This window comes from Sus scrofa, chromosome 13 (assembly GCF_054392235.1).
Source record: "Sus scrofa isolate SSC_HxYL_T2T_F1_AM1 chromosome 13, Sscrofa_HxYL_maternal_Yorkshire_Landrace_v2.0, whole genome shotgun sequence".
NCBI lineage: Eukaryota > Metazoa > Chordata > Mammalia > Artiodactyla > Suidae > Sus > Sus scrofa.
The window spans coordinates 40,977,259-41,002,575 of NC_139395.1; the positions used below are offsets into that span (position 1 = coordinate 40,977,259).

Here is a 25,317-nt window from a genome sequence, read left to right on the forward strand (position 1 = left end):
AGAACATCTGAGAGGTTCTCAGGACAATAGAGAGCAACTTGGATGATGGCCCCTCATCCAGTAGAGGAGATACTTGGGTAAAAAGAAACCCTTTGCAACTCTGTTGGGAGCCCGCCCTTGAAGGCGGTACTTGGACCCCATCACTGATCCTTCAGCACCTACCTGAGGCCCCATCCCTGGAGAGAAGACTCCTAGCGTGGAGGCTTCCTGCCTGGGGGCCAGGAAGGAGCATGCTGGTGACCTGGACCAGATGAGGGCTGTTGTCCTCATGTCATTATGGAGGAAACTGAGGCTCAGAGAGCCCAGGGCACACTGCTGGTGAATGGCAGGGTTGGGGCTGGTTTTGCAGCTCTCACCATGCCATCTTCAGTGACAAAGAATGGTGGTCCCTCGGGACCTCAGAGGACATCCAGCCTGCACCTTATTTTAAAACTGGGACCTGAAGCCCAGAGAGGGGATGCAACTGGTCTGAAGTTACACAGTGAGGTATGAACAGAGGCAGGCCCAGATTTCAGGTCTGCTGTGCCCTGCCTACCACCCTGCCTGGTGAAATTATTATGGATTGAGGCATGCCTAAGCCAGCATCAGTTTCCCCTTGCACCCCTGTCAAGGCAGGCACGACCACCCCAGGGACCTGTGGGCACAAATTGGAATTCAGAGACCAAAGTTGAAACTAAAAAGACTAAAGTTAGACCCTAGACCCCAGAGAGAAAAGGCCAGGCTAGGGTCAGGAAGGCAGTGTGGCTTTGCTAATCAAAGGTTTTAGGGTCAGAAAAACTGGTTTGAATTCAGTTGTGTGGTCTTAGATGACTTACTGAACCAATTAGAGCAATGGTTTCTCCATCTGTGAAATGGGATAGTAATACATGTCCCTAGAGTTTATCTTGGTGACTAACCATTATAAACTGCCCAGAAGGTACAGACAAGTATATGTACCAGCCCCCCTCAGGTGTCTCTTCCATTCCTCCCCAAAAAATAACCCAGGGTGTAATCCCATCTGCTGCCCCCTCATCCTCTTCTTTCTCCTTTGGGGTCCACAGGCCCAGTGGCTTGTGTCACTGTCAACCTCCCAACGTGACCTTTACTGGCTCTTGGCCACCTCTGAGCTGCTCCTGTCCCTGGAGCCAGACTTTGGGGCTGGGACCAGCAGAAGCAACGGGCTCCCATGTTATTCAGGAGGCATTTTGGGGTGGGTGAGTGCTCCTGGTGGCTGGGGCTGGGTCACAGGGCTCTGGGTTGGCCTGGGGTCCCAGGGGCAGGAGCGCACCATGAGGGCATCAATAAGTTCGTCATCATGCCGGCCCTTCTCCACGAGGGTCCCCATCTGACTCCTGAGGGTCTTCACTTCACTCGACAGCACCTTGTTGCGGGACCTCACACCCTCAAACTTCTTTTTCAGCTCTTCGAGCTCTCTCTGGAGGGCATCTCGCTCCGCCGCAAGTTTCTGTAACCAGAAAGCGCGATTACAGGAGTTCCCATCATGGCTCAGTGGAAACAAATCTGACTAGCATTCATGAGGACAAAGGTTCAATCCCTGGCCTTGCTCAGTGGGTTAAGGATCAGGCACCGCCGTGAGCTGTGGTGTAGGTTGCAGACGAGGCTTGGATCTGGTGTTGCTGTGGCTGTGACGTAGGTCTGCAGCTACAGCTCTGATTCAACCCCTAGCCTGGGAACCTCCATATGCCATGGGCACAGCCCTAAAAAGACAAAAAAGAAAAAAGAAAAAGAAAGTGCATTTACGGCCCATGGGCTGAGGGGGACCTCGGCCTTGGCTGGGCCCTCACACCCCCCTCACAGGTGAGGCCAGAGCTAGGAGGGGACTCACTGAGGCCACAGAGCAGGTCAGTGGAGACAGGGCCCTGAGTGCTAGCCCTGGCCTCTCAGGGATGACGGATGTGACCTAGATGGGGTACAGGAGCCAGAGTCAGGAAACCTGCTGGTCAACTCTGGGTATGTCTCCCGAGAACCCTCAATCCCTGCCTGAGGGGAGAACAGCCACGCTTCAATGGACAGTGCCAAGCCTAGGGTTCAAACTGAAGTGCCTCAACCACCAAGGGCTAGTTTCAGGTCCAACATCTCTAAAACACCCAGATCGAGGCCACTGAATGTTCATGAAATGGGCTCTGGGTGAGGAACCAGTGAGGAACCAGTCAGGCAGCTCAGGATAGATCGACAGGATGTGAGGAACATGCACGGAGATGACCCAAACCTCCTGTGTCTGCTGACAACAAGGGGAGCCTCCAAGTCCTCGCAGGAGTGGGCATGGTCTCCTGGCCCTGCACACCCCTACCTCCTTCAGGGCATGCGTTACCTCCCAGCCTTCCTGTTTTTCTCTCTCCAGGTTGCGGATCCTCAACAGGTTTTTCTCCTGTGCTGACAGCTTCCTTGGGTCTGGATGGGCAGGCAGCTCATCACTGGCTGTTTCTATAGACTGGCTCCGGGTCTGTCCCAGCTGTCTCTCAAGCTCTCGAACCTGAAGGTGGTAAAGCTCACTGTTCCACAAGGGGTCTGCAGTCAGACTTGGCCCCTCAGAGGGGCTGCCCTGTGGGGGGATGGGAGACCCCACTAGAGGGATGACACCACAGTGCCTGATGGACATGGAGGCCCCTAGGAGAGGGACTGGGATGGGGGAGGGATCTGAGGTGGCATCCTGAGCAAAACAAGGAAGGACATTAGAGAGGTTTAGCTTGGAAAAGAGAAACTTCAAAGTAAATGAGAAAAATCACCCCACCTCTGAGGGACGTTTGAGGCCCAGAAGCAGATGTATAGCTCCCAGAACTTGGGAGGGACAGTATAGCATGTCTCAGTACCAGAAAGGGTTCTCTAACAGACAGCCCACTCAGACATGGGTAGGTTCCTCAGGAGGCCAAGGATTCCTGGCCACTTGCAGGAGATACTGCAGAGGGAGGGCAGGTTTTGGAAGCTGGGAGACCAGCTCAAAGTCTCATTGGCTATGTGACTGCACAGATTACTGAACTCTGAATCTCAGGTCCCTCATCTGTGAAAGGGCCTATGGGTACACCCTGCATAATGTTATTACACGTTCAGTAACCTGAACTTGTCTGAGCCTGGGAATCCCCAAGATGCTTCTTGGAATGACAAACCTTAGAGTCCATTCCAGGTCAGAGCTCCAGGGGATGTGCATCTTAAACAAGTGCTACAAGTGATTTTTAAGATTAGGCAACTTTGGAGTTCCTGTCATGGCTCAGTGGTAATGAACCCGACTAGTATCCATGAGGATGCGGGTTTGATTCCTGGCCTCATTCAGTGGGTTGAGGATCTGGCATTGCCGTGCCCTGTAGGTTGCAGATGAGGCTTGGATCCCGCATTGCTGTGACTGTGGTGTAAGCTAGCAGCTGCAGCTCTGATTCTGTTCCTAGATTGGGAACTTCCATATGCTTCGGGTGTGGCCCTAAAAAGAAGAAAAAAAAAAAAAAAAAGGATTAGGCAACTTTGAGAAATCCCAAAATGGCCTGAGGGACTCCCTCAGCACAGGGAAGATAGATGTCATCCCACAGAGTGATGGCTTTATGACACTGAGGTTAAAGTGGATAACTCCTAGGACCCTTCTAATCCTGTTTCCGTGTTGTCACAACATAAATGACATAACAAAATTGAGTAAACCTGAGCCAGGGGCAAAATTCACTAGCCTCTTTGGTAAAGGGTAGCAGTATGGCTTTGAAAGCACTTGTCAGCACCCTCGTGTGGCACTGTATGGTAATTCCACTTAAGCAGTAAAGAACACAGTACTATTACTTTACACAGCTTAACAACCCTAACAATAATAACTAATATGTTGAATGCTTATTATGGCCAGGCGCTGTGCTGGCTGCTTTCCAAACATTATTTCACTTAACCCACAACAACCCTACAAGGAAGGTATTATTACCTTCAGTTTACACATGAGGAGACTGAGGCACAGAGAGACAAAGTGACCTGCCCAAGGACACTGAACTTACAGACTAGAGACTGAGGCCAGACTCAAACTCAGGTCTCTGGAATCCCTAAGGCCACACAGTGGTCATTAATTACAGTTTTTCAGAGACCTCCCCCTTTGCATTGGCTTCAAGGATCCTGCAGGAGACCATGGATAAAAGCCCCCTGAGAACGTGAGATGAAGATGATGTGCGTGGCAAATAACGGAAGTGACACACCTACTCATGTATCCCTTGGTTTCTTGGTCCAGCTAACCTTCAGACACCATTTCCTCCATGCCAGGCACTATGGTAAGCATTTTACACAACTGGACCCATTCTAGTCCTTCCTCCTAGCATCTCCGTGGGGTAGACATTGTCATTATCCACAGTACACAGAGGAGGAAGCTGAGGCAAAGAGAGGTGAGGCAACTTGCCCAAGGCCACACGGCTGGTGGGTGGAGAGCTGGGATGTGAATCCAAACAGTCTGGCTCTGGAGTCCTAACCTCTAGAGATGCTCCAAAATATTTAGAACACAAAGAGGGAGACAGGCTAACGGTTTTTTTTGGGGGGTGGGGTAATTAAAACTTTCAAAAGCCTACAAGCATCTGGACAAAACTGGAAAAAGCCTATAAGTGCAACAGTCACGCAAACTTTCATGAACTAAGGAAAAAAATGTGCCTGGAGTAAAATAAATCAAAGCCTCTGGCATTTGTTCAGAGCCAGTGCCTGGCATGTGGTGTTATATAAATGCTTGTTCGTTAAATAACAAATGAAAATCAGGCTGCTTGAGGAGAATGTAAAACAGCCCTGCAAGGCCTTTTTTGGGTTCTGTGTATCCAATATGGGTCAGTGTGGGTCTTTCTGGGGCATTTCAAGCCCTATGTTCAGGGCCAGAAAAAGTCTGATGACTCACTCACCTTGCTCTGCAAGACGAGGATTTGCTGAGCCCGACCCCTCCAGGAGCCAGGAGAGGACAGGAGCTGCTGGATGTTCACATCTTCCCCAACCTCACTGGTCAAAACCTGAAAAAGGTGGGGCCTTCAGTGTGGTTGGGAGAGAGGGCCCCACCAGAGCCCTAAAACTGCTGTATGTGCAGAGGCAGTGTAGGGTGTGTGGGCCTCTCAGAGGGCCCAGCCTCCACTTTGCATAACCTTCCCCCCAGTCTCAAAGGCTAGTTGACCGCGCTCCAAGAGCCGCTCTCCCTGGAAAAGCAGTAAACCCATCATCCCCAGCACTTCTTAGCGATGTTTGAGAGCAGACGAGGAACTGCTGACAATGCCCAGGTGGGGCCCCTTGGTCTTGACACATTCTGAGATGAGTGAACCACAAAGTTGACCAAAACCTGCTTCCTTAATTTGCTCACCTGTCACCCAGAACCGAGATCATTCTGGATGGCTACAGAGAGGGCATCATCACAAGGTCTTGCCCTCTGTACAGAGCAACAGACAAGGGGCCATGTCTGAGTGCAGCAAGGAGCGTGGTACCGAATGCCACTTGGGGATGTCTGATTCGAGAGCGCCCCAGATTTTAGCTGTTGGAAGGAGGTGTTCAGGCCCCACCTTGAGACTTTGAGGTGGGAACAACATGCCCCAGCTTGTGCCCTGGGCCCCTCTGCAGCCTGTCACGGAAACCCAATCTAGCGAACCAAGTCTCTGGTGCTTGTTTCCACAATAGAACTCTGTTTTGGAAATCTTGGCCAGTCTGAGTGGTTCCAGCAGGGAAGACAAATGCCAGAGAATTCACTATGTAAATAAAAATAAATAATGAACCAGCTGGGCCTGTGTCCCAAGTCTGAGTATTTTCCTTTGTAAAGGGGCCTTTAACACACAAACAACCTTTCCATTTTCTAATATTACAGCAGAGGGCAGGAGGAGGTCTTGGTAGGCTTCTAAGTCCAAGGTGGCTTATTAAGGAGATACCCAGCATTTTGTGGAGTGCACATAGCACAGGGAAGGCTTAAAGGGCTCTCCAGGGTGAACAGCACTGTCCTCCTTGGTCCAGGGTTGGGCAGGTACCACAAGGGCCATTATGCAGGGCCCTGCAGGCAGCCAGCAACCCCACTCACCAAGTAGGTCTGTTTCAAGGACTGGTGGAAGGAAGTTACTGGATCTGGAGCCTGACCCAGAACAAGCAGCACAATGTTCACGGGGCCAAGCTCTTGAATGGAAGCCATTGTCCCAGCCATACCCTTCCTAGCCCCAGCCCCAGACACACAAGAAGACCTGCACCCTGGGCCATATGGAAATACCTTCTGGGCTATCCGGAGCTCCTGCTTCACAGCCTGGATCTGGTTGCGGAGGTCACTCATCTTCAGGTTTGTAGCCGCCAGCCTGTCCTGCAAGACCTTCACCTCTGGGCTCTCCGGCTGGTTGGGAAAGACAGGAGAGAGAGGGGTCACTTGAAGTCTAAATAGTTGTAATAAGCATGGCCTCTGTTTATCCAAGTATGAGCAGATACCACGCTAAGTGCTCAGTAAGGAGCAACTCATTTCATCCTCACAACCCCTGTGAGGCAGGTTCTGTTGTCAGCCCATTTCAGATACAAAGCAGAGACTGGTGAGGGTGAGCCCCTTGGGTCAGGAAAGAGGAAGCATGGATGTGGATTCCAGCAGCCCAACTCTGGGGGCTGAGCCCTGTGCTCTAAGAGTTGTACACACGTGGATGCATGTGGTGGCCACAGACAGGGAGCATCTGGAGGAGGCTGTGGCTCCACACCTCCCAGATGCTTCCAGGGTGTGGACTCTCTCCTGTGCCCAGAGACAGGCATCACAGCAAATTCATCTTCACTCAGAATAAGGAGAGAGGAGTTCCCTTCGTGGCGCAGTGGTTAACGAATCCGACTAGGAACCATGAGGTTGCGGGTTCGGTCCCTGCCCTTGCTCAGTGGGTTAACGATCCGGCGTTGCCGTGAGCTGTGGTGTAGGTCGCAGACGCGGCTCGGATCCCACGTTGCTGTGGCTCTGGCGTAGGCCTGTGGCTACAGCTCCGATTCAACCCCTAGCCTGGGAACCTCCATATGCCGCGGGAGCGGCCCAAGAAATAGCAGCAACAACAACAAAAAGACAAAAAAAAAAAAAAAAAGAATAAGGAGAGAGCCAATTTGTTTACAGAGGGCAACCCTAGCTTGACAGGAAGACCACGACCATCCTCTCCTAGGATCATCAGACTGGGATTTGGGGTCCCTTTCCTAGCAATGAGCTCACTGCACAGAATAAGGAGCCAGTTTAATTCCCAAATACTCCATTTTTGTGGCTTGAAGAACTGCAGCAACCATGAAAACTTTACCTGCTGGAATTCTTATCAATGTCTTTTTTTAAAAAAAATGTTTCACTTAAACTATTTTGATGAGATGTTTCTCAAAGGCGCTCCCCATTTCCGTCTTCAGCAGAAGTTCCTGAGACTCATAGAACTTTAACATTAAAGGGACTTCAAGGTCAGTCTACTCAAACCCTTTCTATAAGTGATGAAAATAAGGTCCAGAGAAAGGAAATAACATGCCCTCAGGCATGCTGCTGGTTGGGGTGACAGAATTGGAATTAGAAGCTTGGTCCCTCCCTTCCACTGGCCAATTCTCCCAGTTTAAGCTGTTGTGGATACCTGGGCATCATGGCAACAGGAATATTGGTTTGTGGGATGAGTGTCCCATTAGGCATTGACATAAGACCATCTGCTTCTGTCCCAACGGACTAGGAGGATTGGACTTCTAGGAAGTAGGCTGGATACAGCAGTGACTTTCTGAACTTTCCTTGGTAGGCACAAGCAAGACCTGTGAATGCCAGTGTGAAAGACAGCTCCCAGGAGACCACAGAGACTCTGGCAGCCCTGCTGAAAACCCCTGGTCAAGGAAACTAAACTTGCACACTCATCTGATTTTCTCATCAGGAAATGGATACTTCCCTGTTCTGCTTCCTCACAGCACCACCAAGAGGCTAAATAGAGTAACCAATGTGAGCAGAATTTGCAAATGGAGAACTTATGTCAAACACAGATGCATTTTTTTTCATCTATTTCGTATGGCTGCCTGTATCCCTTCTTACTGCTCATGGGGGCCTGACCTTTCCCCTCCTAAGGTGCTGCTTTGAATCTTCCCCGGGCTGGGAAACGACAGCCCCTGACTGTCAGATCTTTGGTGCCATGGACCCGCTGGCCCGATGGGTGATTCCGTGGGACTGTGAGAGCTTATGAGCATCCCACATGTCTGCTGCGACCCTGCTCAGAGCAGGGAAAGGGCACACTTATTGGACCTGGACCTGAAACCCAGGCAGTGACACCCCTCTCCAAGCCTTGTTTTCTCATCTGTGAAATGCAGGTATGTTATACCAGCCTCTGGGGTACTTGTGAGTGTCGATGAGATAATGCATATGAAGGGTGCTCTCTGGGGCAGATCCTGATAGAAGGAAGTGCCAGGAGGCCTAGCCTAGCTTGGGAGGGCAGCTGGCAAAGGGCTGAGGGCCAATGGTGTTCTGATGAAGGCATCACACCCTCTGCTCTGCCAGACCCCAGTCCTCCACTTCCCAGGCAGCTGGACCAACCTTACCTCCAAAACATTTCAGAGTTGTTTCTTCCCAGGGTGAGATTCCACAGGCTTTGTGGGGGACTCGGGCATGGGGACAGCCCTCCCCAACCCTGAGCTGTTTTCTCTGAGGGAATAACTAAAAAACCATCATTGGGGAGCAGATAGTATCAAGGCCACTCACACCACTGCCTCCTGAAGCCCCACATGGAGGGAAGGTGAATTGGGCCCCACTCTGGCATCTGCTTGGAGCTCTGGGCTGGAATGTGGAGTGAGCCTGTGGGCTCTGGAGTGTGGCCAGGGGTTGGGTCACCCTTATCGGCCTAAAGAGGGGGACATTGCTATTGTTCTCCCTCTGATCAGAAGATGCCTGGGAAGACACATGATCCTGAGGAATGGAGACTACAGCGTACCACCTACTCCTCCGCCAGAAATCTCTCAGGCTCCTCGCAGCCACAGAATGAGGTTGAAACTCCTGCTTCATCTGCCATTAAACCTCCCTCCACAGGCGACCCTCACCCCAGCTCTGTTTGGCTTACGTTCCTCTTTTCCCCTTTATGGGCCCTGGGCTGCAGCCAAACATTATCCAACTGACGCCAAACTTGCAAATCGAAAAGGAATATTGATGCTTCCCTGCTCTGAGCTTGCTCTGCATCTGCTGGAAGGGCTACCCCTATCTTCTTCTGCCTTAGGACGCCTTTGTTTATCTTACCTCCTGGCTGCCTCAGGTGGACCGTGTGCTCCCTCTGGAAACTCAGAGCCTGGAGGCTCTCTCTGGACACCCTCTTCCCCTCCTTCCTTCAGTATGGCCACTCATGTCCCCTCTTGGACCCTGCTGTGGACAGCGGCCCTGCCCAATTCTCTGTGTCACAGGGCTCAGAAAATCCTGGCAGGCTCAAGAAGTCACTGAACAAGCAGTTTCCATCCAGGGCAGCCCCAGTCAGAGACACAGATAAACCAGAGGCAGCTCAGCAGTGTACCTTGGAGCTGGGAAAGGCCCTAAAGGAGACTCAATCTAGCCCCTGCCGAGGGCAGAGTCCTGCCATTGCCTCCCCAGCAATGAAACAGGCCTACACAAGCGTAGCCTTCAGGAGACACGTTCACCCCTGGAACTTGAGTGGCCCATCACTATACACCAAGGACTGAATTCTCCAGACAGGCAGGAGGCAGCTTGACCCTGAGTTGTGGGAAACAAGGAAGGTGGGGTGGGAAAAGAGCACTGAACTGGGAGTCCTGCGGTTTGGATCCTGTATCACCAACTGGTCTGCCTTCTTCTTCTTCTTTTTTTTTTTGGTCTTTTTAGGGCTGCACCCATGGCATATGAAATTTCCCAGGCTAGGGGTTGAATCAGAGCTGCAGCTGCCAGCCTACGCCACAGCCACAATAGCATGGGATCCCAGCTGTGTCTGCGACCTACACCACAGCTCATGGCAATGCCAGATCATTAACCCACTGAGCAAAGCTAGGGATTGAACCTGCCTCAGGATATTCTCATGGATACTAGTCAGGTTTGTTACCGCTAAGCCATGACAGGAACACCCTGGCTTGGCTTCTTGCGAAAACCCCTAGGGAGGCCTCCTGTGATGTTTTTGAGACTGAGTTATTCACTGTCTGGCTTGGGCTCTGTGTCCCTCCCTGGTAGTCCAGTGGGTCAGACTGCCTTCCTTTCATGGGGCTGCAATTCCCATGCTCTAGTTTCATGGACACTTGCTGGTTTAGTAAAATGGAATCTTGGCAACAGCTCCCATTCCCAATAGTCACTTTAAGTGTAGATTTGGAGTTCCACAAAGGGAAGACTTCTCACAGTATTGACTGCCCCCCCAACACCAGGGTTCCATTGAGCAGCAGAGAGCTCCCCGGGATAAGGCAGAGGCTAGATGTCTCCCCAAAGAGGATGCTATAATGGACATCCTTTACAGCTGTGCTGAGAGCAGGAGGCCAGTTGGACTAGGCCTTCCCTCCTGGTACTGAAATTCTAGGAGTCCAGGGTCCTCAGGCCCCTCCTGACTGCCCTCTCTGGGGGCTGAATCAGAGAGTCAGACCCTCACGCACCTCTATGAGGGCTTTCCTGGCCTCAGACCAGGGATTTGGTCAGTGTTCCATGATGGCTACTGTGAGGATACTGCAGTGGTGGCACTGGCTCAGCAATGGGGTAGAGGTGGACCCCAGACAGAGGCACCTACATTCCCAGGGAAGAAGGGAGGCCCAGGCTCATGGCTGCCTTACATACTCCCACTTACAGAAGAGAATTCATACCAAGATTCTGTCTCCCATCTGGGCCCTCAGAGGCTTGGTTCCTGCGTCGGTGGCCCCCTTGGCTGGCAATCTGGCAAGGGCCGTCTGCAGCTGAAAAAGCAAACCTGGTACTTAATGTTTAATTCTGCTCAGCAATTGTGGCACCTGAGTGAAGTGCTCTGATGCTGCCGTTGAGCGTGTGGTCACTAATCTCAGCGGTCTGTCCCTTCAGCTCACTTTAAGGACTATTAGTGGAAGAACTCTCCTTTGTAAGCCGCTCTGCGATGGGAAAGGGTTTACTTGTTGGCTCCAATCCCCAGTCACAGAGTAGATCAGCTCTAGGATTCATGAACAGCTTAATAAATAACAATCCTGCAGCCACGGTCTGCATCTAAAAATAGTCTGGGAGATGGAGAGGAAAGGAATTGTGGACTTGATGTTACAGGTGAGGAGATAGCGTCAGAGACCCTGAGAAACCTGCTATGGCCTGGGGCCAAGCCAACAGACTATTTAACGGCTCCCTAACTGTCCTTCACACAAAGACCACCCCGGTCTAACAAAGCTGGGCGTGACCAGCTCTCCTACCTCTCTGACCTCATCTTGCTCCACTCTTGGCCACACTGGTCCCCTTTCAGGCCTTTATCCGTATTCAGGGCCTTTGCACCTGCTGGGCCCTCTGCATGGAGGGCCCTCCCCAACCCCTCCAAGTCTGGCCCCTTCTCATCTTCCAGGGACCCACGGTGCATGCCACCCCACCAAGGGCCCTCCATGTTGGTCTATCTCCAGAAAGGCAAGGACTAGACCTATTTTGCTCCCCACAGTGTCCCCAGGGCTTGGCACAGAGCCTGAGATGGTTTTCAAAAAATATGTTATAGAATAAAGAAGTTTTAATTCAATGCCAAGTTTAATGACTGAGGAAGATTTTGGAAAGCAGCAGAACTGGATTTGAAATCCAGCATGACCGCATGCTGTGTGACTTAAGAAAGCCTCTTAACCTCTGCCAGCCTCAGCTCCTCCAGCCACATAAGGAGAAGCTGTGTAGGTTCATTCTAGCTCCTGAGGGATGGTGAACTGCCAGGGCCATGCCCTTGCTTGACTGGAGGGATTTGTGATTAGCTGTAGAAGGGGAGGGGCAGCAGAAAGAGGAAGGTGTACAAAGTCAGATGAACTGGTAGAATGCTTCTGGCTCTAGCTTCAAATTAGCACGGATCCCTGTTAATTTATTCAACAATGTCTTTCTCGTGCTAACCACCTGCTGGGTACTGTTCTAAGCATTTTACAGTGTTAGATCATTTAATCCTCAGAAAACATTGGGGTGAGTGCCATTATTACTGCCATGTGACAGGTGGAGAAAACTGAGGCACAGAGAGTTTATAACTGGTTCAAAGTCACAACGCAAGTCAGTGGTGGAGCTGAGATCCACACTCAGGTGGTCAGGCTCCAGGCCTGCCTCCTCCCCACTAGGGGGGGCTGCCTCTCCACTGCCTGCATCCTCCTTGCTTCCTGACACTTTCCTCTCTTAGGTTATGACAGAGACCCCGAGAGATTCACTGCAAACACAAGCCCTTGGGAAGGACCCAGCGCATCTAAGTGGGTTCCCTCTCTGGAGGAGTGGTGTGGGGTACGGGGAGTCCCAGGGGCCCTGGTCCCTCACCTCCTGCTCTAGCTCCTGGATGCGGTTGCTCAGCTGCCTCACTCTGGTCTTCGCGCCCTCTGACTCTGCCATCAGCACCCGGTTCTTTTTGGACAGCTCAACAATTTTGGTGGCGATCACATCTCCAGCTGCACCAGCTGTCCCTAAAATGAGGGAAAACAATGAGATCAACTAAAAACAGAGGCCACACATCAAACAGGCTTGCTGCTGCTGGCCAGAACCAGGCAGTGATTTGAGCAACTAGGAGTAGCTGTCCTCACCACCCTGTGTCTGCAAGAGGATGAGGACACATCAGGAGAAAGGGTTCTCGGGGAAGGAAACCAAACCTGGAAGTACACATGGTAAGTTCTCTGGTTATGTTTTCCTCCCAGGACTCAAAAGCATTACAAATCCCAGAATCAGGAGTTCCCGTCGTGGCGCAGTGGTTAATGAATCCGACTAGGAACCATGAGGTTGCAGGTTCGGTCCCTGCCCTTGCTCAGTGGGTTAACGATCCTGCGTTGCCGTGAGCTGTGGTGTAGGTTGCAGACGAGGCTCGGATCCCGAGTTGCTGTGGCTCTGGCGTAGGCCAGTGACTACAGCTCCGATTTGACCCCTAGCCTGGGAACCTCCATATGCCGCGGGAGCGGCCCAAAGAAATAGCAAAAAAAAAAAAAAAGACCAAAAAAAAAAAAAAATCCCAGAATCAGACATCAGAAAGAGGTCTAAGAGAAGCTCTCTCTAGTCCAAAGGGCAGGAAGTAGGGCTCAGAGGGAATGGGGAAAATCCTCTTTTTCCTTTTTCTTTTCCTTTTCTTTCTTTCTTTTCTTTTTTTTTTTTTTTTTTTTTTTTTTTGGTGGTCTTTTTAGAGCTGCACCCGTGGCATATGGAAGTTCCCAGGCTAGGGGCTGAAACGGAGCTATAGCTGCCGGCCTACACCACAGTCACAGCAACGTGGGATCTGAGCCACGTCTGTGACCTACACCACAGCTCATGGCAACACCGATCCTTAACCCACTGAGCAAGGCCAGGGGTCTAACCCACATCCTCACAGATACTAGTCGGTTTCATTAACCACTGAGCCATGACGGGAACTCCGAAAATCCTCTTTTTTTCTTATTCTCTCCCAACTCTGTCTCTAGACAAGCTCCAATCTTGAAGCTGCAACCACATAATAATAGAGGCAGCAGTGAATGGGCAAACAGAAATGCTAAAATATTTGTGTAAATAGACTCTTTTTGCCTTAAGTTCTTTAAAATATGTATAATGGTTGAAAGCAAATATAATAGCATTGTCTGATAGGATTTTCGATCTATACAGATATAATACATATAAAAGCTATAATATAAGGGGGGAGGGTAAAGGGACCTATACGGTGGTAAAGTTTATTCATTCCATTTGAAGTGGTAAAATGTGAATTCTTCTTCTTCTTCTTTTTTTTTTGGGGGGGGGGTCTTTTTAGGGCTGCACCCACGGCATATGGAGGTTCCCAGGCTAGGGGTCCAACTGGAGCTGTAGCCACCTCCTACACCACAGCTCACGGCAATGCTGGATCCTTAACCCACTGAGAGGCCAGGGATCAAACCTGTGTCCTTTTGGATGCTAGTCAGGTTGGTTAACCGCTGAGCCACAACGGGAACTCTGGTAAAATGTCCATTCTACTCAGGCCTTGAAAAGGTATGTATATTGTGACCACTAATGCAGTCACTAAAAATTATATGAAGAAATAGAAAAAACTCAATTAAACTAAAGCAAACACTAAAAATCCAGCCAAAGGAAAACCATTCTATCAGCTCTCAGCGGCCTGTCACTGTGGCCTGGTTTAAAAACATGAACTGGGCCAGTCAGACCTTTCTATTCAAAACATGAAGCTGGACATCAGAAATGGGGACTTCAGAGCAAGGAATGGATTTAAGAGGTCCTGGGGGAGACTCAGGGTTGGCACTCAGATGAGGCCATGAGCAAAGTGGCAGGGGCAGCAGGAGACAGAGGACCTGGGGCAAGCTGGGGAAGAAGGAGTAGCCCACAGGCCCAGTCCCCAGGACTCCATTGGGTGGGGAGGCATCTTCTGTGCTCCCTCTGGAGCCCATCAGGTTCTCAACAGCCTTGCAAAAACTGCCTCTTCACATCTGAATCCTGAGCCAGGTTGAGTGTTGCCTTCTCTTCTGTTTTAGACAGAAAAAGGCCAAAAAGTGGAGGGAAGCACAAGAGGCTACCAGGGGCCTTTAAGATACAGAATTCCCCTTCCTTTTTAATTCAGCATTAGTCCTCTGGGTGCACCCACCCTTAAAGGGATTTACTATCAAAGGCAGAGAGAACGCTGTGGCAGATGCCAAATGAGCCCTGTTGCCCTTTGTGATTGGTGACATTGACTTTGTGGTTTATTAGTCAGCTACCTGGGAATTACTCAATGGGCATATGTGGAACAGAGGCCAATCAGGGCCATGGTCCCCACCAGATCTTCAAGGCCACAGTTTAGGTCATAGCCACAGAGTCAGTGCAATGTCCAGCTCATACCCACAGGGCTGAGGTCATCCCCAGACCCACAAAGCCAAGGTTCCTAACAAACCCATGGGGTCAAGGTCTCTAGCAACAGAGCCAAGGTCCAACTTGGACCTGAAGGGCCAAGGTCCACTCTAGACACTGCTGGTCTCAGGACATTCCCCCCACCCCTTGAAGAGCTAACTTCCCCATCTTATCCACCCTTCCAGAACAGGAACAGCAAGTGGTATAGAGTAAACGCCTACTTCTACTGGGATTTTTTTCACATTCGTGATACAGCGTTTGAGCCAGAGCATCAAGATAGAATGGATGCCACTGGCCCACCAGGCCTGCAGCAAGCATCATGGAGAACTGTTGCCATGAGTCTCAGCTGGGTCACCCACACTGCCTGGAATACCTGCCTGCTGCCCCTGCTGTTCTTGTGCTCCCATTACCTGGCGTGCTGACCTACCTGGCTTGCTCCATTCCTCTACTCTCTCCCTCAATTCCAGGGCTCATATAGACAAGCCTGACCACAGCTGACCCTTGGCACTCTTTCTTGAGTACTGCCCTTTGGAACCTACTGTGTGTCCTGCCCCACAGGTTCTATAGCTGCTGGGTCAATTGACCAGGACTTCAGCACAGGGACTATCACAACAGGAGGCACTACCTGTGAAGGCGAATCTGTCCTCTTCTATCTTCTTTTTGAGGTGTTTGATTTCAAAATCCCTCTCCTTTAGCAGCTTATACAATCGCCCGTTCTCATCCACTGTTTCCCTGAGTTGATCCCGCAGCTGTTGGATCTCATCTTCAAGCACCCTGAAAGGCAAAGACAGAATCACAGGGAACCATGGGCAGTGGGCAGGCCTCCATGGCCCAGGTTTGTTGTGTGTGTTTGGGCACTAGGTAGATAAGAATTGGTCTGTACAAAATAGGAATGAGAAATTAAGGAAATCTCAATGACCAGATTTTTAATTTACTGTTCTCAAAACTGATGATAAGGACACACATGCAAGTGAAAGGAGAAAGAAGTTTTGAATAACATGGTTTACTACAGATTCAACAGAGCTATATGAAACACCCACTCAGAGAATTCATACTTCTTTCCAGCATCCATGGAACATACATAAAAATGTACTATAATATAGGCTTCAAAGGCAACCTTAGCAAATTCCAAATAATGGACATCATATAGACCATTTTCTTTAATGGCAATTGAATAAGATTAGAAATCAATACCAAGGAGTTCCCTGGTGGCACAGTGGGTTAAGGATCCACAGTTGTCACTGCTGTGGCTTGAGTTCAATTCCTGGCCCAGGAACTTGTGCATGCTGTGAGTGTGGTCAAAAGGAAAGAAAAGAAATCAATACTAAAAAAAGAGTTGAGGTAAAATAAAAAAACCCCCCAAATCCATCATATGCTTGGAACTTAAAAAAAAAAACAAAACCCACAAATTATTTATTGGTTAAAAAGAAATCATAGTGTGTGTTATGAAGCATTTAAACAGATTGACTATAGAAGCTATGAATAGCTTGTGAATAGCAGCTAAAGTAATAATTAGAAGGAAATTTATAGTTTTTGGGTTTTTTTTTTTTTTTTTTTGTCTTTTTGCCTTTTCTAGGCCGCGGCATATGGAGGTTCCCAGGCTAGGGGTCGAATCTAAGCTGTAGCTACCGGCCTACACCAGAGCCACAGCAACGCTGGATCCGAGCCGCGTCTGCAACCTACACCACAGCTCACAGCAACGCCGGATCCTTAACCCACTGAGCAAGGGCAGGGACCGAACCCGCAACCTCATGGTTCCTAGTCGGATTCGTTAACCACTGCGCCACAACGGGAACTCCAAAATTTACAGTTTTAATTGCATATACATACCAGAAGACCAAAATGAAATTTTCTAAGCCTTGAGACTGGGAATCTAGGTCTCAGGCAAATCCAATAGGAAATCAGAACAAGTGGTTAGTTTTGTATGTTACATGTTGTCTTGCAAGGCTTTTTTCAGAACTTCAAAACATGAGAAACATGTGACTGATGGGTTTGTGATCACTTCTACTGTTAGGCACAGAACCAGCTCTCTAGGGACAGTTTCTCAGGAAGTAAATAAGTTATAGGTAAGAGTAATTATTAGCTAACAGCTATTATTAATCTTGGAATTGTTACTCTACCAATGGCTCAAGTCTCCACAAATTCCACTTTCTCTAACTTGAGGAAAGGTCATTTGGAAACAGGTCTGGGGTTAACGCTGAGCTAATATTTAGGAGCTATATGAATTTTTTCAATTATTGAGAAATCTTCATTTTTTCCTAATTAGCATTTTTCAGTAGAACATTTTGCAAATCAAGAAGCAAAAAAAAAAAAAAAAATAGAATGTGCAGATGGAGAAAATATACTCTGGGTAAAACCAGAAGCAAAAAGATAGCTCAACAACTGCTATGATTTTTTTAGCAACATGACTAGCAAATAGTTCTGTATCAATGTAGACACCCGCTTCTAATAAGCAATAGAAATCAATATGCATCTATGTGACACTGTTACATTTAGAGCAAAATGAGAAGATTCTAGACTCTTTTCAACCTTTTCACCAACTGTATAAAAGCAAGGAATCCATCAAATTTTTCTTCTTTTATGTGTCTTTTTGTGTCAGGAAAAGGAAACTGGGTGCAAAAGAACAGCCCCAGATGAAATTGAAGCGGGAGTTCCCCTCGTGGCGCAGTGGTTAACGAATCCGACTAGGAACCATGAGGTTGCAGGTTCGGTCCCTGCCCTTGCTCAGTGGGTTAACGATCTGGCGTTGCCCTGAGCTGTGGTGTAGGTTGCAGACGCGGCTTGGATCCCATGTTGCTGTGGCTCTGGCGTAGGCCAGTGGCTACAGCTCCGATTCGACCCCTAGCCTGGGAACCTCCATATGCCGCGGGAGCGGCCCAAAGAAATAGCAAAAACACACACACAAAAAAAAGAAAAGAAAAGAAAAAGAAATTTGAAGTGGTGGTCATCTATGAATCATCAGAGCCAGCCAACGAACTCCTCAAACATAAATATGTAGTTTTCATAAAAGACTACATAAGAACATTCAAGTGAATAAAGTACACCTTGACGAGTCTCAAAATTTCCATTTGACTTTAAATGTTTTTTGAAAACATTTTACATCAAATTATGTCCACTGGCACACAAACCTTCTATCAGATGCAAGTCTTCAGTAATAATCTCTGTGTCAAAACCTCTGTGTCTCAGCTGATAAACACACATCTACTCAACCTGACTGTCCAAGTGTAAGCAGTCATTCTCTCCCACCTTCCCTACCTTCTTGCAGCACTCCTGGGGGAGTTCAAGCTGGCATTTACCTCTGCTCAAAGCTGGTTTTTGAGTTCTGCTCCCCGGCTTGGAGGACGCTGAGGCCATCAGAGATCTCCAGGGGCTCTTTCTGGTCATTAACTCTGCTTTGGAGGCTCAGTTCTTTTTCCTTCCGTTTCTCCATCTGCTTCTGTAACCTTCTGTGCTGCATCTCCTGCATGGCCCTGAACTGGAGCCGCAAGGTGTCCTGGGAACCTTCATTCTCTGCCATCTTGCCCTCGGAGCAGGAACGGAAGCCTGGGCTGAAGCAAAGCCTCCACCGCCCAGGTTTGTTGTATGTGTTTGGGCACCAGGTGGTAATAAGAATTGGTCTGCACAAAATAGGAATGAGAAATTAAGGAAATCTCAGTGACCAGATTTTTTTTTCTTTTTCTTTTTAGACTATTTAGGACCACACCCACAGCATATGGAAGTTCCCAGGCTAGGGGTCTAATCAGAGCTGTAGCTGCCAGCCTACACCACAGCCACAGCAATTCGGGATCCAAGCTGTGGCTGAGACCTACACCACAGCTCACAGCAATGCCGGATCCTTAACCCACTGAGCGAGGCCAGGGATCCAACCTGCATCCTCATGGATACTAATCGGGTTTGTTAACCACTGAGGCATGACAGGAACTCCAGTGACCAGATTTTTAACACACTGTTCTCAAGACTGAATGATTAAGGACACTCACACAAGTGAGAGTGTAGCCTGACTACAGCCCCCAAGCCAGCAGTTTCCTGCTTAGCTTTGCATGTGTCCACTTGGAAACTTGGAAGACCCTCATTTCAGATCTAAAAGCCAAAGCTGAGCTGAGCTGAGAATCCCCCCCGCCCATGGTGCCTGAATGTGCCACATGTCCTTGAATGGCATCAGATTATTCCCCATCACTCAGATTCAACGGTTGACTCTTTCCTGTCCCTAAAAGCAGTGGGTCTCAAATCTGGCTGCACATTACCATCTCCTAGGAGCTCCTAAAATATAACAATACGGAGGCACGTCCATGGACGAATTAAATCTCAGTTTCTAGGAATGGGAGCTCAGACATCATTATTGTTTTTAATCTAAGATATAATTTTAAATTGAATCATAATTTACATATAGTGAATAAGTCTGAGTGTAAAGCTTAATCAGTCTTTACATTGGTATGCACCCCTGTGGTGACCACTCAGGTCAGACCCACAGTATATGGAAGTTCCCAGGCTAGGGGTCAAATCAGAGCTACAGCTGCCAGCTTACGCCACAGCCACAGCAAGGGCGGAATCTGGGTTGCATCCAAGACCTACACCACAGCTCAGGGCAACACTGGATCCCCAACCCACTGAGGGAGGCCAGGGATCCAACCTACATCCTCATGGATTCTAGTTGGATTTGTTTCTGCTGAGCCATGAAAGGAATTCCTAGAACAGGCTATCTCGTTCCCCCTTCACTCAGTCATCCCCCATATACTGACCTCGGCCTCTTTTTTTTTTTTTTTTTTTGTCTTTTTGCCTTTTCTAGGGCCATTCCTGTGGCATATGGAGGTTCTCAGGCTAGAGGTCTAATCAGAGCCGCCAGCCTACACCAGAGCCACAGTAACGCGGGATCGAGCTGTGTCTGTGAACACCACAGCTCACAGCAACACCGGATCCTTAACCCACTGAGGGAGGCCCGGGTTGAACCTGTGTCCTCATGGTTCCTAGTCGGATTCGTTAACCACTGCGCCTCGACGGGAAGTCCTGACCTCTGCCTTTAGAGGTGAGTTTTATGTGTCTTCTTTGTAATCAGCTCTATTGAAGTATAATTTACATACAAGAAAATACACCAATTTTATGTGTGCAGATGAGTTTTGACAAATAACATACACCTATGTAAAACACCACTATCAGCGTGATAGAACATTTTTACCATATCAAAAATTTCTTTTGTGCCCCTTTGTGCTCATTCCCCCTACTAGTCCCCATCCTAGGCAAATTCTGATATGCTTTTTTTTTCATGACAGTTTTGCCTTTTCTAAAATTTTATAGTCAGCCCTTCATATGGAGTCCATGGGTTCCACATCCACAGATTCAATCAAACCGAGTAAAAAATATCCCCTGCAAAAACAAAAACAAAAAATTCCAGAAAGTTCCAAAATGCAAAACTTGAATTTACCACATGCTGGCAACTATTTATGTAGCATTTACATTGTATTTACAACTATTTACATAGCATTCACATTGCATTAGGTATAATAAGTTACATAAAGATATTTAAAGTATATGGGAGGATGTGTGTAGGTTATGTGCAAATATAGCACCATTTTATACAATGGACTTTAGCATTCATGGGTTTTGTTATCCACAGAGATCCTAGAAGCAATACCCCTCAGGTACAGAGGTATAGCTGTAACTAGAGTCATACAGTCATACAAGTTCAACAATAGGCAGACTTTTGTGTTGTTTTGTTTGCTTAGTACTGCCTTTCAGAGACTCATTCATGTTGTTGCATGTATCATTAGTTCATTCCTTTTTACTGCTGGGAACTATTCCATTGTATAGAAACAGCACAATTTGTTCACACATTCCCCTGTTACTAGACACCTAAAATGTTTCATTATGAATATTCATACACAAGAAAATATTTCTGTGAACGTATTTTTTATTTCAATTGAATAAATACCTAAAAGTGGACATGCCAAGTTTTATGGTAAATTTATGTTTAACTTTTTAAGAAACTGCTATATTTCCCCAGAGTGGCTATAGCTTTTTACATTCTGACCAGCAATGTATGAGAGTTTCAGTTGCTCCACATCCTTGCCAACATTTAGTATGATCTATCTAAATTTTAATCTTTCTACTGGGTATGTAATGCTATCTCAATGCGGTTTAATTTGCATTTCCCTGATGACAAATTATATTGAACAACTTTTCATATGTGTATTGGCCATTTGCATACCTTCTAACATGTCTATTCACATTTTTTACCCATTTTTAAAATGTTTTATTATTGAGTGGTCAGAGTTCCTTTCTGATCATCCATTCTGGATGTTTTGTATATTTTTGAATTTCACATGAATAGAATATTTAATAGAGCATGGACACAGGAATTTCTAAATGATCCCCACATGATTTTAAAGTTAGCTGGTGTTAAGCATCCTTCCCTTAAAACGAACTAAAGTCCCATTGTCTACCCACCATCCAGTTAGTCAAATATCTTGCTTCTCCATAAATGTCTTCAAATCTGTCTTCATATTTCTATTCCCACTGATACCACTCTCTTTATCATACTCATGGCCACCCCAGCTTCAAATCATTAAACTGAAGGTGATTTTGGGGACCCTCAAAGTGCAGGAACTCCTGGACCCCTCTGCTGAATGTGCCACAGCCACAGCCAGGTACCACAGGGTGTACCAAAAGACGGGAAACCCAGTAACTTAACTATCAGCCTCAATGTTGTAAATTCTGGCAAATCAGACTTTTTCTGTAAAGGGCAAGATAGTAAGTATTTTAGGCTTTGAGGGCCCTATGGTTTCTGTTGCAACTACTGTGCTTTGCCATTGTAGCAGAAGGCAGCCAAAGACTATGTAAATGAGTAGGTATGGCTGTGTCCCAATACAATTTTATTGTAGAAGCAGACAGTGAGCTGGATTTGGACTGTAGTTGAGATTGCTGACCCAATTTAGAGATCTTTCATATGAAAAGGTGTTTAGAGATTTAATAGAACTCTACTGAGCCTATTATTTGAAAATGTAACTAATACAGTTTAAAATTTACCCTGTGATTCCTTATTTTATTGTAAGAAGGCACAACCATATACTTTGTTTTCCAAACTAGGTGACTTTGGAGAGTGAAAGGAAGAGCTATTAACAATTGTTTTGGCTCAATAGCAAGTCAGGAGGGCAACTTGGGAGGCTGTCACCAGCAGGTAAGGCAGAGGTTCCCATGCCTATTGCACACTGGAACCACCCTGGGAGCTTTCCCTGCTTTCATCTTCTGAACTCCCTCTCCTCTGCCCTGGTTTATTTTTCTCCATCACACTTTTCACCATCTGACCTACAGCATATTTTACCTATTTATGATCGGTCTTCTCCCAATAGCATGAGAGCACACATCTGAATCTGTTTTGTCCATGGCTGTATCACAAACCTGTAACAGTACTTGGCACATGGTAGGTGCTCAGTAAATGCCTCTGGAACAAATGAATGAATTTGACTTTCCTTAGTCTAACCATCCTTGGTAATCAGTTGCTGTATCAGTGAACAGGCTATTCACAATTAATTGTAACAAATGCTTAACATAGTCTCCTAAAATGTCTCTCCATTACATTTGTGCCTTCTGTCTGTGATGCTCTGGAGCACCAGGGTCGTGTTACTTGCATTGGACTTAAGTAGTAGAAGCGAGATACAGAGAGTTTCAAGAGTTAAGGCTGAGTAGAACCTCTGACATGTAAAGGGTTAAGAAGTTGTCACTCTCATCCTCACAACAAGAAAAAAGCTGAACAAACTAAAAATTAACAACTGTAAATCAGTGGAACTTAGATCCATCAGAGAATTGAGGTCACAGGGCAAACTGCTTCCCTCAAAACTGGAGAGACAGATGAATACAGAGAATCACAGTTTACGGGGAACAGAAGCCTACAGCTAGAACCAGAATTAGTAGGAAGAGTTTAAAGTGTAATTGATGAAATGTTGGAGGCTCAGTATGGACAAGCTTAAGCGTTTAAAACTCCAAGGGATCCAACCCTAGGGGGGCCCATTGCTTTCATCAATTTTATCTCCAGAAGCCTTACCAGATTCTCACTGTGAAAATCAGAGGAATATCCTCTCCTGTTTCTGGGCAGTGGGAGAGGAAAAGTAACCCTTATAGATTGGAAAGGAAAGCTGTAAACTGTATGATTCCAACCATATGACATTCTAGAAAAGGCAAAACTGTAAAATGATCAATGGTTGCCAGAGGCTGGGAAGAGGGAAGGAGGAAGGGACAGTGGAACACAGGGAGTTTGGGACAGTGGAACACAGGGAGTTTAGGGCAGTGAAACCATTCTGTGTGATACTTTAGTGGTGGACACCTGACATTACGCATTTGGCAAAACCCATAGAACTGTACAATACAAAAAGTGAACCCTACTGTAAACTGTGGACTTTTAAAGTTAATATATAGTATTATCAATAACAAATGTATCACGACAATGCAAGCTGCTCATCATGGAGGAAAGAGAGAACTCTATTTTCTGTTCAGTGTTTCTGAAAATCTAAAACTGCTCTAAAAAATGAAGTCCTATCAATTAATTTTTTTTTTTTTAAGTTAAGGCTAAGACTGTAGGGAAGGAACTCACAGCTCAGGAAGGATTTAGAGCCATGGGATGAGGAGAGTACCACCTACCCACCTCTCTGGTACCTTCGGCGAAACAAATATCCCTCAGGCAGTTAAATGCTTAGGGAACCAGGACTGGTGAAGAAAGGCTGAGGGGACTTCCAGGCAAGAAACGTCCTTATCCTCATCAGTCTATTCTTTTCCCTTTCCCTCTTCCTTTCTCTGCCCGCTTCCTACCCTTCTTTCCTCCTCCCTCGCCGCTCTTTTCACTGTTTTTGTCGAGTATTTCCAGCAACAGCCTAGGGTACTGGGGGTGGAGAAGAGCCGCTGAGAGGCCTACTGGTGCGCCCTCTACAGTGCAGGACAAGCTGCTCGACTGCCTGCCAGGCCAGCATCAGTGCAGGGGGGACTCCGTTCTCCAAGTCCCTGTCCTGTGCGGTCTGGCCCTGGGGTTGGGAGATGGGGGTAGGGATGCCGCCTAGTGGAGTATTTCAGCGCCACCTTCAGTGTGGTGCAGGAGGGCTCCATAGCTGAGACCAGGAGGGGCGCTGGTCAGGCAGACCTCAGTTATTCTGACTATGCCACCTTTGTGACTCTGGGCAGGTGACTCACCCTCGGCTCCTCACAAACCCCTGTACCGCGCGGCACACGAATGTCTGCCTGGAGACGGAAGGAGGCTGTGCGTGAAGATTCACAGAACGAATGAAGGCGAGTCCTCTCCCTGCGTCCTCGCTCTGCGCCCAACAGGCAGTGAGTATCCGGCCCGCAGCAGCGCGCTCGGCCTCCAGCCAGCTTCTCTGGCTCCAGCCTGGCCCTTCTGCACTTTCCCTTGCACTTACAGCGGTCACTCCGCTGCTCCTTTCTGTGATTGCAGCAGCTTTGTCACCTCTTCTAGACGCCTTCTAGCGCTACCCTGGCAACCGTCACCAGGGAAACCAGCCACGCCGCTGCGTGACGTCATCACGAGTCTACGGCGGCCGAGAGGGCACACGGAATTCGGAAAGGTTTAGAGGTGCGGGTGGTCCCGGTTTGGCGGTAATTGAATGGGCGCGGTGGTACTTGCAAGAGGACGTCTTGTGTCTGAGACTTTAAAGTTGCCCAGTAGTTCGCTTCTGGAATGTGTTTTAAAAGTTTTGTGGGCCAAACGTTCTGCGCAGAGATGTTCATCCCGCAGTCCCGAGGGGGAATTAAAGTGAGTAATCCCACCATGAAATTTGACGTAGCCATTCGGACTGTCTTGGAAAATATAGAACAGTGTGGGGAAGAGGTTATTTTGCAACGGTGAGTGAAAAAGGCAGGACACAAAATAGTAACTGCTGAGTAAGTGAAGATGTGTTTTTTAAAACTAGGACCACAAACAAGACTGGGGAGTAATGCATAGAAATACTAAAAGTAAAAATGGTTATATTCGGGCGCTGGAATTGCAGTGCTGTGTTTTTATTTTTGCACTTAAGAGGTTTTAAAATATGGTGAACATGGTTTATTTTCATAGTGGAAAACACTTGTGTGTGCTTTAAAAAAGACACTTCCCAATTTAAGTCGCTACTATATTCAAGGCTATATGGAGTTGGGAGACAAATTTCTAGGAAAAGAGATCCAAGAAAGGTTTCCAAATATTTACCAAGGTCTTTATAATTTGAAAGTCTTTAGATATCTCATGGTTGTTTTTCTTTTTTACCTCATACGTTTATCCCATAGACATGTTTGAAGGTGAGGCACCAGACCACATTTTGCAGAACGCTAGTGCAATGTCACAACCAGAATATTGACGTTGATACAGTCCACCTATCTTACTATGATTTCCCTAATTTTACTTGTATTCATTTTGTGTATGTGTATGTGTTTGTGTGTGTTTAGTTCTGTACAGTTTTATCACATGTAAGTTTATGTATCCTCCAGCATCATCAAGATACTGCAACTTAAATCACAAGGAT

The 25,317-nt window shown here is 47.6% G+C and overlaps 2 protein-coding genes and 1 long non-coding RNA gene across 29 annotated transcripts in view; 2 read left to right on the top strand and 1 right to left on the bottom strand.

Moving 5' to 3' along the window:
* LOC106505578 (uncharacterized) overlaps positions 1-15,739 on the top strand; it is a 43,514-nt gene extending 27,775 nt beyond the window's left edge. For 2 of the 3 annotated variants that reach the window (XR_014822921.1, XR_014822922.1), the window contains 7 exons: positions 2,342-2,479; positions 4,071-4,226; positions 6,003-6,232; positions 7,671-7,864; positions 7,988-8,226; positions 8,794-12,660; positions 15,010-15,739. This is a non-coding gene — a long non-coding RNA (uncharacterized LOC106505578). Of the gene's footprint in view, positions 1-2,341; positions 2,480-4,070; positions 4,227-6,002; positions 6,233-7,670; positions 7,865-7,987; positions 8,243-8,793; positions 12,661-15,009 lie in introns of those variants that run through there. The other variant, XR_014822923.1, reaches the window with a different exon arrangement.
* Positions 1-24,290, bottom strand: part of CCDC13 (coiled-coil domain containing 13) — a 45,849-nt gene extending 21,559 nt beyond the window's left edge. For 19 of the 23 annotated variants that reach the window (XR_014822853.1, XR_014822852.1, XR_014822851.1 and 16 more), the window contains exons 1-9: positions 23,996-24,290; positions 18,121-18,441; positions 15,450-15,598; positions 12,320-12,462; positions 10,687-10,776; positions 6,167-6,283; positions 4,836-4,940; positions 2,312-2,473; positions 1,268-1,444 (exon numbers count right to left, since the gene is read on the bottom strand). Coding sequence is in view for 14 of the 23 variants with exons in the window: in XM_084987949.1 (XP_084844075.1) it covers positions 1,268-1,444; positions 2,312-2,473; positions 4,836-4,940; positions 6,167-6,283; positions 10,687-10,776; positions 12,320-12,462; positions 15,450-15,598; positions 18,121-18,341 (1,164 nt within the window). In the remaining 9 variants the exon portion in view is untranslated. Of the gene's footprint in view, positions 1-1,267; positions 1,445-2,311; positions 2,474-4,835; positions 4,941-6,166; positions 6,284-10,686; positions 10,777-12,319; positions 12,463-15,449; positions 15,599-18,079; positions 18,442-23,995 lie in introns of all 23 variants that reach the window. The other 4 variants (XM_084987943.1, XM_084987952.1, XM_084987950.1 and 1 more) reach the window with 2 other exon arrangements.
* The window catches only part of ACKR2 (atypical chemokine receptor 2), a 76,060-nt gene continuing 74,729 nt past the window's right edge, over positions 23,987-25,317 (top strand). For 2 of the 3 annotated variants that reach the window (XM_084986946.1, XM_021068500.2), the window contains exon 1: positions 24,359-24,575. The gene's annotated coding sequence lies outside the window, so the exon portion shown is untranslated. Of the gene's footprint in view, positions 24,092-24,358; positions 24,576-25,317 lie in introns of those variants that run through there. The other variant, XM_084986950.1, reaches the window with a different exon arrangement.